Source organism: Mustela erminea, chromosome 13, assembly GCF_009829155.1.
Source record: "Mustela erminea isolate mMusErm1 chromosome 13, mMusErm1.Pri, whole genome shotgun sequence".
Taxonomy (NCBI): Eukaryota; Metazoa; Chordata; class Mammalia; order Carnivora; family Mustelidae; genus Mustela; species Mustela erminea.
The window spans coordinates 68,104,352-68,121,770 of record NC_045626.1 but is presented as its reverse complement, the minus strand read 5'-3'; the positions used below and the strand labels follow the sequence as shown (position 1 = coordinate 68,121,770).

Below are 17,419 nucleotides of genomic sequence, written 5' to 3'. Positions count from 1 at the left end.
CTTTAATTTCCTTTTGTTGTCTGATTGCTGAGGCTAGGACCTCTAGTACTATGTTGAATAGCAGTGGTGATAATGGACATCCCTGCCGTGTTCCTGACCTTAGCGGAAAAGCTTTCAGTTTTTCTCCATTGAGAATGATATTTGCGGTGGGTTTTTCATAGATGGCTTTGATGATATTGAGGTATGTGCCCTCTATCCCTACACTTTGAAGAGTTTTGATCAGGAAGGGATGCTGTACTTTGTCAAATGCTTTTTCAGCATCTATTGAGAGTATCATATGGTTCTTGTTCTTTCTTTTATTGATGTGTTGTATCACAGTGACTGATTTGCGGATGTTGAACCAACCTTGCAGCCCTGGAATAAATCCCACTTGGTCGTGGTGAATAATCTTTTTAATGTACTGTTGAATCCTATTGGCTAGTATTTTGTTGAGTATTTTCGCGTCTGTGTTCATCAAGGATATCGGTCTATAGCTCTCTTTTTTGGTGGGATCCTTGTCTGGTTTTAGGATCAAGGTGATGCTGGCCTCATAAAATGAGTTTGGAAGTTTTCCTTCCATTTCTATTTTTTGGAACAGTTTCAGGAGAATAGGAATTAGTTCTTCTTTAAATGTTTGGTAGAATTCCCCCGGGAAGCCGTCTGGCCCTGGGCTTTTGTTTGTTTGGAGATTTTTAATGACTGTTTCAATCTCCTTACTGGTTATGGGTCTGTTCAGGCTTTCTATTTCTTCCTGGTTCAGTTGTGGTAGTTTATATGTTTCTAGGAATGCATCCATTTCTTCCAGATTGTCAAATTTATTGGCGTAGAGTTGCTCATAGTATGTTCTTATAATAGTTTGTATTTCTTTGGTGTTAGTTGTGATCTCTCCTCTTTCATTCATGATTTTATTTATTTGGGTCCTTTCTCTTTTCTTTTTGAGAAGTCGGGCCAGGGGTTTATCAATTTTATTAATTCTTTCAAAGAACCAGCTCCTAGTTTCGTTGATTTGTTCTATTGTTTTTTTTTGTTTCTATTTCATTGATTTCTGCTCTGATCTTTATGATTTCTCTTCTCCTGCTTGGCTTAGGGTTTCTTTCTTGTTCTTTCTCCAGCTCCTTTAGGTGTAGGGTTAGGTTGTGTACCTGAGACCTTTCTTGTTTCTTGAGAAAGGCTTGTACCGCTATATATTTTCCTCTCAGGACTGCCTTTGTTGTGTCCCACAGATTTTGAACCGTTGTATTTTCATTATCATTTGTTTCCATGATTTTTTTCAATTCTTCTTTAATTTCCCGGTTGACCCATTCATTCTTTAGAAGGATGCTGTTTAGTCTCCATGTATTTGGGTTCTTTTCAAACTTCCTTTTGTGGTTGAGTTCTAGCTTTAGAGCATTGTGGTCTGAAAATATGCAGGGAATGATCCCAATCTTTTGATACCGGTTGAGTCCTGATTTAGGACCGAGGATGTGATCTATTCTGGAGAATGTTCCATGTGCACTAGAGAAGAATGTGTATTCTGTTGCTTTGGGATGAAATGTTCTGAATATATCTGTGATGTCCATCTGGTCCAGTGTGTCGTTTAAGGCCTTTATTTCCTTGCTGATCTTTTGCTTGGATGATCTGTCCATTTCAGTGAGGGGAGTGTTAAAGTCCCCTAGTATTATTGTATTATTGTTGATGTGTTTCTTTGATTTTGTTATTAATTGGTTTATATAGTTGGCTGCTCCCACGTTGGGGGCATAGATATTTAAAATTGTTAAATCTTCTTGTTGGACAGACCCTTTGAGTATGATATAGTGTCCTTCCTCATCTTTTATTATAGTCTTTGGCTTAAAATCTAATTGATCTGATATAAGGATTGCCACTCCTGCTTTCTTCTGATGTCCATTAGCATGGTAAATTCTTTTCCACCCCCTCACTTTAAATCTGGAGGTGTCTTCGGGCTTAAAATGAGTTTCTTGGAGGCAACATATAGATTGGTTTTGTTTTTTTATCCATTCTGATACCCTGTGTCTTTTGACAGGGGCATTTAGCCCATTAACATTCAGGGTAACTATTGAGAGATATGAATTTAGTGCCACTGTATTGCCTGTAAGGTGCCTGTTACTGTATATGGTCTCTGTTCTTTTCTGATCTACCACTTGTAGGCTCTCTCTTTGCTTAGAGGACCCCTTTCAATATTTCCTGTAGAGCTGGTTTGGTGTTTGCAAATTCTTTCAGTTTTTGTTTGTCCTGGAAGCTTTTAATCTCTCCTTCTATTTTCAATGATAGCCTAGCTGGATATAGTATTCTTGGCTGCATGTTTTTCTCGTTTAGTGCTCTGAAAATATAATGCCAGCTCTTTCTGGCCTGCCAGGTCTCTGTGGATAAGTCAGCTGACAATCTAGTATTTTTACCATTGTATGTTACAGACTTCTTTTCCCGGGCTGCTTTCAGGATTTTCTCTTTGTCACTGAGACCTGTAAATTTTACTATTAGGTGACGGGGTGTGGGCCTATTCTTATTGATTTTGAGGGGCGTTCTCTGAACCTCCTGAATTTTGATGCTCGTTCCCTTTGCCATATTGGGGAAATTCTCCCCAATAATTCTCTCCAGTATACCTTCTGCTCCCCTCTCTCTTTCTTCTTCTTCTGGAATCCCAATTATTCTAATGTTGTTTCGTCTTATGGTGTCACTTATCTCTCGAATTCTCCCCTCGTGGTCCAGTAGCTGTTTGTCCCTCTTTTGCTCAGCTTCTTTATTCTCTGTCATTTGGTCTTCTATATCACTAATTCTTTCTTCTGCCTCATTTATCCTAGCAGTGAGAGCCTCCATTTTTGATTGCACCTCATTAATAGCTTTTTTGATTTCAACTTGGTTAGATTTTAGTTCTTTTATTTCTCCAGAAAGGGCTTTTATATCTCTCGAGAGGGTTTCTCTAATATCTTCCATGCCTTTTTCGAGCCCGGCTAGAACCTTGAGAATTGTCATTCTGAACTCTAGATCTGACATATTACCAATGTCTGTATTGATTAGGTCCCTAGCCTTCGGTACTGCCTCTTGTTCTTTTTTTTGTGTTGAATTTTTCCGTCTTGTCATTTTGTCCAGATAAGAGTATATGAAGGAGCAAGTAAAATACTAAAAGGGTGGCAACAACCCCAGGAAAATATGCTTTAACCAAATCAGAAGAGATCCCAAATCGTGAGGGGTGAGAAAGGGGATAAAAAGAGGTTCAAAAAGGAAGAAAGAAAAAAAAAGAAAAAAGACAAAAAAGGAAAAGAAAAGAATTAAAAAAAAACAAATAAGAAAAATATAAAAAAGAAAAAAAATATATATTGGATAAACTAGTTAAAAAACGTTAAAAAAGAAAAAGGTAAAAGTTAAAAAAAAATTTACCAGAAGGCGAGAAAAAAAAAAAAAAATGAAAAAGAAAAAAATTAAATTAACTGCAAGACTAAAAAAAAATCACAAGGAAAAAGCCATGAGTTCCGTGCTTTGCTTTCTCCTCCTCTGGAATTCTGCTGCTCTCCTTGGTATTGAAACCGCACTCCTTGGTAGGTGAACTTGGTCTCGGCTGGATTTCTTGTTGATCTTCTGGGGGAGAGGCCTGTTGTAGTGATTCTCAAGTGTCTTTGCCCCAGGCGGAATTGCACCGCCCTTACCAGGGGCCGGGGTGAGTAATCCGCTCGGGTTTGCTTTCAGGAGCTTTTGTTCCCTGAGCGCTTTCCGTAGAGTTCCGGAGGACGGGAATACAAATGGCGGCCTCCTGGTCTCCACCCCGGAGGAACCGAAAGCCCAGGGCCTCACTCCTCAGTGTGCCCTCAGAGAACAGCGCCCAGTTACTCCCGTCTGCCTGACCTCCGGCCGCGCTCTGAGCTCACCGAGCCTGCGACCGGTTCAAGGTCACCCCGAGCTGCGAGCTTACTGTCCGCTCTGTCTCTGTAGTCGGCTTTCCCGTTCCAATACTCGCAAGCTCTTCGACACTCAGACACCCCAGATCCTTCTGTGACCCTGCGGGACCTGAGGCCACGCTGACCCCGCGTGGGCTTCACCCCGGTTTAGCCTCTGGAGCGATGTCCCTCAGCGGAACAGACTTTTAAAAGTCCTGATTTTGTGCGCCGTTGCTCTGCCGCTTGCCGGGATCCGGCCCCTCCCCCCGGGGTCTATCTTCCCGTCGCTTTGGATTCACTTCTCCGCTGGTCCTACCTTTCAGAAAGTGGTTGTTTTTCTGTTTCCAGAATTGCTGTTCTTCTTCTCTTCCATCTGCCGATGGATTTTCAGGTGTTTGCAATCTTTAGATAAGCTATCTAGCTGATCTCCAGCTAGCTGAAGTAGTCTCAGCCTGCTACTTCTCCACCATCTTGACTCTATCCTTTTTCTTTATTTTTTGCATACCTATTACTGGTTTTCGATTCGTGGTTACCGTTAGGTTTGTATATTACATTTTATGCCTATACAGTCTACATTAAATAATGGTTGCTTAAACTTGAACCCAGTCTTTATTCCTCTCTACCATTTTTCAAGTATATGGTGTCATATCCTTTTATTTTGTGAATCTCTTGACTGATTTTTATAAATATACTTATTTTTATTGTTTTTTGCGTTTCTTATTTTTCTTACTCCTACTTTCTTTTCCACTCAAAGAGTGCCCTTTAACATTTCTGGTTTTGTGGTCATGAATTCCTTTAATTTTTGATTATCTGGGAAACCCTTTATCAATTCTGAATGATGGTCTTGCTGAATAGAATAGTCTTATCTGTAAGTTTTTTTTTTTCCCTCTCAGCATTGGGTATATCATGTCACTCCCTTTCAGCCTGAAAGTTTCTGCTGAAAAATTAGCTGATAGCCTTATGGGGTTTCCCTTGTACATAGCTGTTTTGTTTTATTCATTATTACTATTATTATTATTTTGCTGCTTTAAAAATTATCTCTTGACCATGGACTCTGAGAAACAAACTGAGGGTTTGGAGAGGAGGGGTTTGGGGCGTTAGGTGAGCCTGATGCTAGGTACTAAGGAGGGCATGTATTGCATGGAGCACTGGATGTGGTATATAAACAATGAATCTTGGAACACTGAAAAAATAAAATTAAATTAAAAAAAATTCTCTCTTTACCTCTACTTTTTGCCATTTTATTTATTTATTTTTTATTTTCAATTGTATTTATTTATTTTTTAGATTTAATTTTATTTTTTCAGTGTCCAAGATTCATTGATTATGCACCACACCCAGTGCTCCATGCAATACGTGTGCTTCTTAATACCCACCACCAGGCTTACCCATCACTCCACGCCCATCCTTCCAAAACCCTCAGTTTGTTTCTCAGAGTACACAGTCTTTCACCAAACTGTGGAAAGAGCCAAGATGCCCTTCAACAGACGAATGGATAAAGAGGATATGGTTCATATATACAAGGGAATATTATGCTTCTATCAGAAAGGATGAATATTCAACTTTATATGAACATGGACAGGATTGGAGAAGATTATGTTGAGTGAAATAAGTCAAGCAGAGAAAGTCAATTATTTATTTTTAAATTTTTTGTTTAAATTCAATTTAGTTAACACACATGTATTCCTATGTATTATTAGTTTCAGGGGTATAATTTAGTATCATTTACATATAACACTCAGTGCTCATTATATCATTACCTAGTTTCCCCATCTGCCCCCCCACCTCCTCTTCAGCAACCCTCAGTTTGTTTCCCATGATTAAGAGTCTCTTATGATTTGTATGTCTTTGGAGAAATGTCTGTTCATGTCTTCTGCCCATTTCTTGACTGGATTTTTTTGCAGGGGAGGGGTGTTGAGTTTGTTAAGTAATTTATAGATTTTAGATACCAATTCTTTTTTTTAAAAAAAAATTTATTTATTTATTTGACAGAGATCACAAGTAGGCAGAGAGGCAGGCAGAGAGAGAGGAGGAAGCAGGCTACCTGCAGAGCCTGATGTAGGGCTCGATTCCAGGACTCCGGGCCCATGACCTGAGCCGAAGACAGAGGCTTTAACCCACTGAGCCACCCAGGCGCCCCTAAATACCAATTCTTTTTTTTTTTTTAAATATTTTATTTATTTGACAGAGAGAAATCACAACTAGGCAGAGAGTCAGGCAGAGAGAGAGGAGGAAGCAGGCTCCCCGCCGAGCCGAGAGCCTGATGCGGGTCTCGATCCCAGGACCCTGGGATCATGACCTGAGCTGAAGGCGGAGGCTTTAACCCACTGAACCACCCAGGCGCCCCCCTAGATACCAATTCTTAATCTGATAAATCACTTGCAAATATCTTCTCCCATTCTCTGGGTTACCTTTTAGTTTTTTTCACTGTTTCCTTTGCTGTGCAAAAGATTTTCATCCAGATGAAGTCCTAATAGTTCTCTTTGCTCAAAAGACCACCTTTAGTATTTCTTGCAGGATTGGCTTTAGCCAAGCCTGGCTTGCAGGCTTCCTTCAGTTTTGTTTGTCCTGGAAACTCTTTATCTCTAACTTTAACTCTTTATATCTATTCTGAATGACAGTCTTGCTGGATAAAATATTCTTGGCTGTGTATTTTTCCCATTTAGCACGCTGGATATGTCATGCCAGTCCTTCTTGGCCTGCCAGATCTCTATGGACACAAATGCTGTCAACCTTATGTACCTTCCCTTGTAGGTTAAGGACCTTTTGTCCTGAGCTTCTTTCAGGATATTCTCTTTATCTTTGTAATTTGCAAACTTGACTATAATATGTTGAGGTGTTGATATATTTTTGTTGATTTTGGGGGTGATCTCTGTGCCTCCTGGACTTGAATGCCTCTTTCTTTCCCCAGATTAAGAAAGTTTTCAGCTGTAGTTTGTTCAAATAAACCTTCTGCCCCTTTCCTCTGCCCCTTATCTTCTGGGACTCCTATAGTATGAATAATATTTCACTTTATGGAATCGTTGAGTTCCCTCAGCCTGCCTTTGTGCTCCAGTAGGTTTCTTACCCTCTTCTTTTCAGCTTCATTATTTTCCATCATTTTATCTTCTGTATCACTGATTCTCTCTTCTGCTTCTTTCATCTTCATTTTTATGGCTTCCACTTCGGACTGCATCTTGGTAATAGCATTTTAAATTTTGGCCTGACTAGATTTTAGTTCTCTTGATCTCTACAATAAGGGATTCTCTAGTGTCTTTTATGCCTTTTTCAAGCCCAGTCAATATTTTTATAATCATTGTTTTAAATTCTAGTTCAGAATTTACTTATATATGTTACTTATATATGTATTGATTAAATCTCTGACAGTGAGTACTCCCTCCTCTTCTCTCTTTTGGGGTGATTTTTCTCCATTTTATCATTTTGTCCAGAAAAGAAAGGAAGAAAAAGAAAACAACCAAAACAATAGTAAGCAGCAGTAGAACAACAACAACAACACTCCACTAGATTCTGGGATTCTGGGTGTGTTTTGGTCTGCTTGTTAAAAGAAATTAGGTCTCAAATAAGAAAGAAACACACACACACACACACACACACACACAATACAATGTAAGAAAAAAATTTTAAAAATATAAAGTATATATAAAAATTAAGAATAAAAAAGAACTGAAAAGAGAAAATAACCAAAAAATAATACTAAGAAGACCAAAAAATAAGAATACAAAGAATGCTATATACTATTTTCCCCAAGAGCTGAAGCTTTGCAGCCCTCATGCAGCCCTCAATGATCAGTAAACTTGGTGAGAGTGAGTTGTTTGTGGGAGTGGTCTGTTGCCTGAATTCTCAGGTGGACTTCCCTAGTGGAAAAGAGGCTGTAGTGAGCAGAGGCAGAGCCCGGAGTAAGTGGTTCCAGACTCTACTAGCTGGTGCTGTTTTGTTCCCTGAAGGCTTTCAGCACTGATAGGTGGGATGAATATGCCTGTGTCCTCTTCTCTAACCCTGGAGCTGAAAATTTGCACCTGCCCTCTTCAGTGAGCCCTCACAGAAAAGCAACCAACTCACCTTGTCTTCCTGGTTTCTGTCAGAACTCTGTGTTCACCTGGTCTGTGACCAAGCATTTTTTTTTTTTTTTAATCTTAAGCATATGAATGAGTTTCAAAACTCCAAATTTTATGGACTCAGGCAGTGTGGACCCACACTGTTCCTTCCAGGGGAATGGGGGAATCTCATGAGACTTCTGCCTTTTGCTCAACCCCTCCCAAGAATGTGGTTACATGACCATTCAGTGGTTCATAGTTTATGACAACATAGCAGAAAGCCAGCACCTAGAGTTGTTCTCAGCCGGCTTCCCCACTCCTATGCCAGGGAAGTAAGCCACACAGGAACCACCTGTTTTTCTTAAGACCCCAGGGATCCTCTGACCTCACTGTCACACCTAGGATTCTGCCCTGCTTCACCACCTGAGCACCTTTAAGCCAGGCACATCCCCCACCATAGAAGATTTCTAAAAGTTTTGTTGCTTATAATGCTTTTGGTAGCCTCCTTAAGCAGGGTCCCTCCTCTGTGCTATATCCTCAGCTATATCACACCAGATTCAAGTCTCCACACCTCCTGTCTTCCAAACTGTGGTTCACTGGTAGACTTGAAGCATTTGTTTTCTCAAATCTCTGATTTCTCGAGTGTTCAGAATGATTTGATAACTATCTGGTTGTACTATCTGGTTGTATCTGAGGAACAAGGCAAACAGGGTCCCCTTACTCCTCCACCATCTCAACTCCTCTACATTTTGCCATTTTTATTACTATGTGTCTTGGTGTGGACCTCCTTGGGTTGATTTTGTTGGAGGTTCACAGTGTCTCTTGGGTCTGGATTTCTGCTTCCTTCCTCAGATTCAGGAATTTTTCAGCCATTTTTTCTTCAAATAAAATTTCTGGCCCCTTTTTTCTTTCTTTTCATTCTGGGATCTTTATAATGCAAATGTTATTACACTTGATGGTGTCACTGATTTCCCTAAGCATATTTTTATTTATTGTTATTATTACTCATTACTATTATTATTATTTTTCTTGCTCTTTTTCAGTTTGATTGCTTTCCATTACTCTGTCCTCCTGGTCACTGGTCTGTTCTGCTTCTTCTAGTCTACTATTCATTCCCTCTAGTGTATTTTTAATTTCAGCTATTGAGTCCTTCATCTATGATTGGTTCTTTTTTGTTTTCTGTGTCTTTGTTAAGGGTCTCACTGAGGACCTCCACTCTTTCTCAAGTCTAATGAGTATTTTTATGACCATTACTTTAAATTCTCTATCAGGCATATTACTTATCTTCATTTTGCTTAGGTCTCTTGCTGTGGTGTTGTCCTGCTCTTTCATTTGGGACATATTCCTTTGTCTCCTCATTTTGTCTAATTCTCTGTGTCTGTTTTTATGTATTGGAAAATCAGCTATGTCTCCTGCTCTTGAAAGTAGTGACGTTATGAAGAAGAGGTCCTGTTGTGCTTTGTAGTTCAATGTCCTCTGTTCACCAGACTGGAAGTCATCCAATCTTAACTCAATGTGAGGAGGCAGGATAGTGCAAACACATAGTGTGGGACTGGGATTCAAGAAGAACTGGGATTGAATCCTCACTTCTCTACTCACTCCTTGTGCAAGTGATTCCATTTTTTCCTAAAGCTTAGGTTCTTAATATAAAAGCATTCTAAATGATAGCCTATACCTTATAGTACTGTTGGGAATATTGAAAGAGATAATGCTTCTTTATAAGAATTGACTATAATTATTACCATTATGATTGCTACTAAGGAAGAATTTTCTGAGTTGATTTGAAAAGGGTGAGCAGCAAGTGTACATCTATCAGAGATTCCGTAAAGGAGATTCCCACTGGCTAGAAAATTGGCTTAGTGACTTCTGAGGTTCATGGCAACACTTGAATTCTGTTGTTTCTTGGTCAATTCATGGTGAAAACAGATGGAAGGCCCTGGCTCATTAAAGTAAAATAAATTAAGATCTCTTGAAGGCTTTTATAGATAATGGTTGTCACCATCTCCATTATCTGAGAAACAGGAGCATGACGCTGTATCTTCAACCCCATATTGTTATCATCACTGTCATTGTCATCATGATTGATTATGATATGATCATGTCATATTTTAATTATGAACACCTTACTCTAGTGATTAATTTAAGCACCATATCTTACTTGTAAGGTAGATAACACAAATATAATTCTTTCAACTTTACAGATGGGGAAAATGATATATAAAGACTTTCTCAAGGCCACTCAGATAACCACTCATTTCTCCCTTGGGCTGGTCAGTGAGTCCAACTATTGTTATTCCTTCTCCATGATTCTATTTTGGTGGGATGGCCAAAGTGGAGGGGTACATGGAGACTTACCTCTCTTTTTTTATGTGCATGGGAGAAAAGAGAATAGGACACTATTACTTCTTGACATCTATTACACACTGGGCATTCTCTCATAAAATCTTATAATGAAGAAGGTATTATTTATCCACATTTTAACTGAACTTGAAAATAAGACAGGTGAATTAGCAAAACCATAAACATGAGTTTTGATTCTGGTATATGTATGTGCTTAATTACTAAGGTTATTTGCAATTCTAAAAGTCTGTGACTCTTAAAAATGGGAGAGTATAGATCAGTCATCTCTGACTACAGTGTTGAAAACACAGTGGGCTTGATTTCATATCTAGTGAGCTGTAGACCTGGGATTCTATTAATACCACACCTTGGCTCAGAGTAGAGCATAAGTTCCCTTGGTGGGCACCCACTTCGAATGGCAGGACCAGTTAGGTGGTTTGATTCAGCAATATTGTTATGCAACATCAGATCTTAAGCTCTGGAAGTGTTCATTGTTGCTAGCCTGTATCAGGGAGTATTCAGATCAATCATTACCACATGGCTGGATCTGTTGTAAAGATTTGGAACTTTCAGGTGTAGCTTAATATGCTCCTGAGTCATGCAAGTCTCACTGCTTTCCAATGATGTGGTAAACAGATATTTTTATGTGATTCAGAGGTAGATTTTCCATGTTGTTCTATGTCATAGTTTCCCAGCCCATTGTTAACATTTCTTCTCATAGACTATTATTGCCTGGTTGATTCTGACTTTTTAAAAATCAAAATGTATTTGCATTGGTCTGGTAGATATAGGCTTAATTTAGTTGATCATAAAGATATAGAATCCATCTATTACCATCGTCTTATAATTAAGTTCATTCAAATATTTTGTACCATTTCCATCCTTGCAAATAAGAAAATTGGGAAATATCTGAAGACTGCAGATGTTTCCCTTTTGTGGTGTCTTTCCTGAACCTTTCCTTGTACCTCCTTCTTCTGCATCTAACCATCTTTTCTTTACCTTTTCCCTGACACAGAAGTTCCTGAGGAGAAAAAAGGATGCTTCAGGCGGGCCTATGACCTATTTTGTGGCTTGGACCAGCAGAAGGGCCCCAAGATGACAAAGGAAGAGGAGGAAGCTATGAAGCTAAAGATGACAGACACCTCTGAGAAGCCTTTGTGGCGAACAGTAGTGAACATCAATGGCATCATCTTGCTGTCTGTGGCTGTTTTCTGCCATGCATTTTTTGCCTGAGCCTTGCCTTCTGTGGCAGGTTGTATTCAGGAAGGCCAGACTTTTTACTCTGCCTCCTTTAGGTCTATTCTGTGGTGTTAAGCTGGTGATAAAACAGTCAGTTGTAAATTTTGCCTTGTTGATAAGTGTGTACAGCTGTAATTACTGGGCTAACTAAAGAAAATCATTAATTTGCTGTTAACTTAAGTTTTTGAGGCCAGTGTGGTATCATCAGCTGTTCATATTAGAGCAGCAGAAGGAAAGCCCAATTCAGTCATGTCCAGGAAAATGAGCACCAAGAAAGAAACCCTGCCATGTGTGATGCAAGTTTTTCTCAGGTAGATTCAGAATGTCAGTGTTGTTTGTGATTATTGAATATTATTTTAAGATTGTGATCTCCCTGGCTCATGCTCTTTTCCCTTCATGACCATCTTTTCTTAAGAAAAATATTTACCCTCTCATATCCTTGCCAAGTTTTTCCTGGCACAAGAAAAATCAATCTGATAAACAGACGAAATGCATTGAAGCTGAAGATGGGAACTTGATAGGGTCCCTGTCCTGGATGCTTTGCTCTTTGAAGGGAAAGCTTGAGGATGGCAGGACTTACCCCAAATGGAGGAACCCAGGCACCAGCCTTAGGCCAGTATGGAAAGTGGATAATCTTGAGTCAAGGGGATTTTCTGGCTTTCTTTAAAATGTCTGTTGTGAGTTCTTTATGTTTGCGATTTCACTTGTCATTTGCTTTGTCTAGAATGTCTTGGGCACTCAGCAATGCTTATGGACCAAAGGAATGATTTGGGCAGTTACTTATAAATACTTGCTTTATTTTTATGTAAGCCTGGCCCTTGGTTGATCTATGTGTGTATGTGTGTGTGTGTGTGTGTGTGTCTGCACAAAGTACCCAGTACAAAATCTGATGACTTTCATCAATTGGAAGGCATTTTCTAGAGGCCACTCTTCCCCACAGCGTGGATGTTGACAAATGAGCTTACTGATCTATCTCACATAATAGAACAAATGTACCTCTTAGGGCATCTGTCTTCTCAAAGCAGCCACATTCTCCTGTAACATGGTACCAATTACCCAAGATCCTCCTCTCCATGAGTTCATGTGACCACAGCCTTTCCTTTTTGGGTATCTTAAGTGGTGATCATCTATTGACCAAAGTTAGGGTAGGTGGTCTCTGTTCTGAGTGGTAACATTGAACACTTTCAGTTGACAGAAGTATATTTGTTCAACCTAGGGAGACGTTTTAAAATATAATTGTAATTAATTAATTAATTAAATTCTTTTAGTCCCACCTATGAAATCTCAATTATGTTGTAATATAAACATTGAAATTAAGAAAAATTTACATTAGTATTGACCTACTTCAAGCTAGTTTAGGAAAGAGCTGGAATATGAGATTCTGTGTTGCTGAGAGTGCTTTCTAGGCATATAAATGGTTCAACAGACAAAGGGATGGCTTGTTCTTTTAGAAGGTAGGACACTATTTGATACACCCTCCATATTGCCCTTAAGTGAGGCACAGAGGAGGCAAACATGGAGAATTTCATGTGGCTGGCATTACTCAGCAGACTCAGTTTCATGTGAAGTTTGCGGTATTTTTGAGCTTTGAGAAGATAAAGGGAAAGGATTGAAAGCAGGTGGATGAAATGAGCACAAAGTAGATTGTCCTGGATTAAGTTTCTGGCATTGCCAATGATTCATGTGTATATTGTGGTAAATTATTTTACCTCAACTGTGTATTTTTCTCTTTGAAAAATGGGGACCTTGGTGCTTATAGCATCTACCTACCTCCTCTGGATGTGACTAGATCACTTTATAAATGGTATGAAAGATACATACCTGAAAGATGCAAAACAGATGTTATATTAAGCTTCATTTAGTCCCATAAATTAAAATGCATTACTTTAATACTAATAAAAAACATTAAAAATGTAACATCCGGGTTTCCTGTTTTCTAGATATTCTAAATACTTAGTTGGCAAAAGATGTGGATTAGGAAATAGGAGCCAAAAAAAGGTGAGAATGGAGTCTGGCAAATTGAATAAAAGGTAGCAAAGGAGATGATGTCAACCTCAAGATCTCTAGTAAATATGAGGTAATTCTACTTTCAATGCATAATGTCTGTTTAGGACAGACTAAGTTGTTTGGGTGACCAGGGGCCAGTAAGAAGTACAGAGGAAGTATAAAGGAGTACAAAGAAGAGCTACTTTTTTCCCCCTGAAATGGAAGATGGGTATAGAACTGAAAAATCAACAAATCCAAAAGGAAATCAAACAGAAGAGCAGCAATTCTAGAAACTGAAAACCAACCACTTTCTGAAAGGTAGAATGTGCAGAGAAGCGAATCCAAAGCAACGGGAAGATAGACCATGGGGGGAGGGGCTGGCTGCCAGCAAGTAGTGGAACAATGGAGCACAAAATCAGAAGTTTTAAAAGTCTGCTCCACCGAGGGACATTGCTCCAGAGGCTAAGCAGGGGTGGAGCTCTTGTGGGGACAGCATGGTCTCAGGTCCTGTGGGGTCACAGAAGGGTTGGGCATGTCTTAGTGTAGCAGAACTCACAGGTATTAGAGAGGGGAAGCTGATTACAGAGATGGAACTAAGGAGTGAGCTCTCAGCTTGGAGTTACCTTAAACTTTGATCCGTGACACAGTCAGTCCACTGCTCTTTGTGGCAGATCTGGGGAGACCTCCCTGGAAGAGCAGAGCAGCAGAAATCTCCAGGGCTTGGGGACTCCAAACAGGCTGTTTGCCAGAGACAGAAACGCTCGGTCACAGGCTGGGTGAGTTTGGAGTGTGGCCAGAGACTAGGGAGAGGCATGTGATTGAGTGCTTTTCTCTGAGACTGTGCTGAGGAGTGAGGCCCTAGCTCTTGGCTCCTCTCGGCCAGAGATCAGGAGGCCGTCATTTTCATTCCTGTCCTCCAGAGCTCTACAGAAAACGTTCAGGGAACAGAAGCTCCCGAGAGTGAACCCAAGCAGATTACTTAGCGCAGTCCCTGGCAAGGGTGGTACAATTCTGCCTTGGGCAAAGACACTTGATAATCACTATAACAGGCCTCTCCCCCAGAAGATCAGCAAGAACATCCAGCCAAGACCAAGCTCACTGTTCAAGGACAAGAGTGGAATTCCAGAGGAGGGGAGAGCAAAGCATGGAATGCATGGCTTTTCCCCCATGATTCTTTAGTATTACAAAGTAAATTTAATTTTTTAATTTTTTTATTCTTTTAATTTTTTTTTAAAGATTTTATTTATTTATTTGACAGACAGAGATCACAAGTAGGCAGAGAGGCAGGCAGAGAGAGAGGAGGAAGCAGGCTCCCTGCTGAGCAGAGAGCCAGATGTGGGACTCGATCCCAAGACCCTGAGATCATGACCTGAGCCGAAGGCAGCGGCTTAACCCACTGAGCCACCCAGGTGCCCCATTCTTTTAATTTTTATTTAAAAAAAATTTTTAAATTTTTTTAATTAAAATTTTTTTGAACTTCTACTCTATCCTTTTTTAACTTTTTAAAACTAGCTTATCGTAAGAATAACTTTCTTCCAGTCCCATCCATGTTGCTACAAAAGTTGGGTATTCATCCTTTCTGATGGAGGCATAATATGCCATAGTGTATATGGGTTTTTCTTCTAAAGAGATTATGCTGAGTGAAATAAGTCAAGCAGAGAGAGTCAATTATCATATGGTTTCACTTATTTGTGGAGCATAACAAATAGCATGGAGGACAAGGGGAGTTAGAGAGGAGAAGGGAGTTGAGGGAAATTGGAAGGGGAGGTGAACCATGAGAGACTATGGACTCTGAAAAACAATCTGAGGGGTCTGAAGGGGTGGGGGGGTGGGAGGTTGGGGGAACCAGGTAGTGGGTATTGGAGAGGGCACAGATTTCATGGAGCACTGGGTGTGGTGCAAAAACAATACTGTTATGCTGAAAATAAATAAATAAGTAATAAAGAAAGAAAGAAAGAAAGAAAGAAAGAAAGAAAGAAAATTAAAAAAAAGAATAACTTTCTTAAAAATCTTTTTGAAACTTCATTATTATAGTCATATTTCATCCTTTATTGTATCTAACTTTCTTTTTGTATACATATAGGATTTTTCTTCTAAAAGATTTTGGGATACAACTTCTTTTAATTGATCAAAATATACTCTAAATCTAGCATAGGGCTTTGTTCTAGTGTTCAGCCTGAGCAAATTCTCACCACTTTCTTTTTCTTTCTTTTCCCAACCAACTTATCTTATCAACTCCTTTTTTAGAACTTATTTTTAAAAAATTTTTTATAAACATAATTTATTTTTATCCCCAGGGGTACAGGTCTATGAATAGCCAGGTTTACACACTTCACAGCACTCACTGTAGCATATACCCTTCCCAATGTCCATAACCCCACCCCCCTCTTTTGACCCCAATCCCCCCAGCAACCCTCAGTTTGTACTGTGAGATTAAGAGTCTCTTATGGTTTGTCTCCCTCCCGATCCCATCTTGTTTCATTTATTCTTCTCCTACCCCCCTAACTCCCCACGTTGCATCTCCACTTCCTCATATCAGGGAGATCATATGATAGTTGTCTTTCTCTGATTTACTTATTTCACTAAGCATGATACCCTCTAGTTCCACCCATGTTGTCACAAATGGCAAGATTTCATTTATTTTGATGGCTGCATAGTATTCCATTGTGTATATATACCACGTCTTCTTTATCCATTCATCTGTTGATGGACATCTAGGTTCTTCCATAGTTTGGCCATTGTAGACATTGCTGCTATAAACATTCGGGTGAATGTGCCCCTTCGGATCACTACATTTGTATCTTTAGGGTAAATACCCAGTAGTGCAATTGCTGGGTCATAGGGTAGTTCTATTTTCAAGTTTTTGAGGAACCTTCATACTGTTCTCCAGAGTATTTCCACCAGCTTACATTCCCACCAACAGTGTAGGAGTGTTCGCATTCTCCACATCCTTGCCAGCATCTGTCATTTCCTGATTTGTTAATTTTAGCCATTCTGACTAGTGTGAGGTGGTATTTCATTGTGCTTTTGATTTGTATTTCCCTGATGCTGAGTGATGTGGAGCACTTTTTCATGTGTCTGTTGGCGATCTGGATGTCTTCTTTGCAGAAATGTCTGTTCATGTTTTCTGCCCATTTCTTGATTCGATTATTTGTTCTTTGGGTGTTGAGTTTGCTAAGTTCTTTACAGATTTTGGACACTAGTCCTTTATCTGATATGTCGTTTGCAAATATCTTCTCCCATTCTGTCAGTTGTCTTTTGGTTCTGTTAACTGTTTCCTTTGCTGTGCAAAAGCTTTTGATCTTGATGAAGTCCCAATAGTTCATTTTTGTCCTTGCTTCCCTTGCCTTTGGTGATGTTCCTAGGAAGAAGTTGCTGCGGCTGAGGTCGAAGAGGTTGCTGCCTATGTTCTCCTCAAAAATTTTGATGGATTCCTTTTTCACATTGAGGTCCTTCATCCATTTTGAGTCTATTTTTGTGTGTGGTGTAAGGAAATGGTTCGATTTCTTTTTCTGCATGTGGCTGTCCAATTTTCCCAACACCATTTGCTGAAGAGGCTGTCTTTTTTCCACTGGACATTCCTTCCTGCTTTGTCGAAGATTAGTTGACCATAGAGTTGAGGGTCTATTTCTGGGATCTCTATTCTGTTCCATTGATCTATGTGTCTGTTTTTGTGCCAGACCATACTGTCTTGATGATGACAGCTTTGTAATAGAGCTTGAAGTCTGGAATTGTGATGCCACCAACTTTGGCTTTCTTTTTCAATATTCCTTTGGCTATTCAAGGTCTTTTCTGGTTTCATATAAATTTTAGGATTATTTGGTCCATTTCTTTGAAAAAAGTGGATGGGATTTTGATAGGGATTGCATTAAACATGTAGATTGTTTTAGGTAGCATAGATAATTTCACAATATTTGTTCTTCCAATCCAAAAGCATGGAACATTTTTCCAATTCTTTGTGTCTCCCTCAATTTC

General features: G+C 39.5%; 1 protein-coding gene across 1 annotated transcript in view; it reads left to right on the top strand.

The window, feature by feature from the left end:
* SLC5A1 (solute carrier family 5 member 1) overlaps positions 1-13,375 on the top strand; it is an 86,663-nt gene extending 73,288 nt beyond the window's left edge. Inside the window, exon 15 of the mRNA XM_032311020.1 lies at positions 11,235-13,375. Coding sequence (XP_032166911.1) covers positions 11,235-11,452 — 218 coding nt within the window. The 3' untranslated portion in view covers positions 11,453-13,375. The remainder of the gene's footprint in view (positions 1-11,234) is intronic.
* The last annotated feature ends 4,044 nt before the right edge of the window (positions 13,376-17,419 follow it).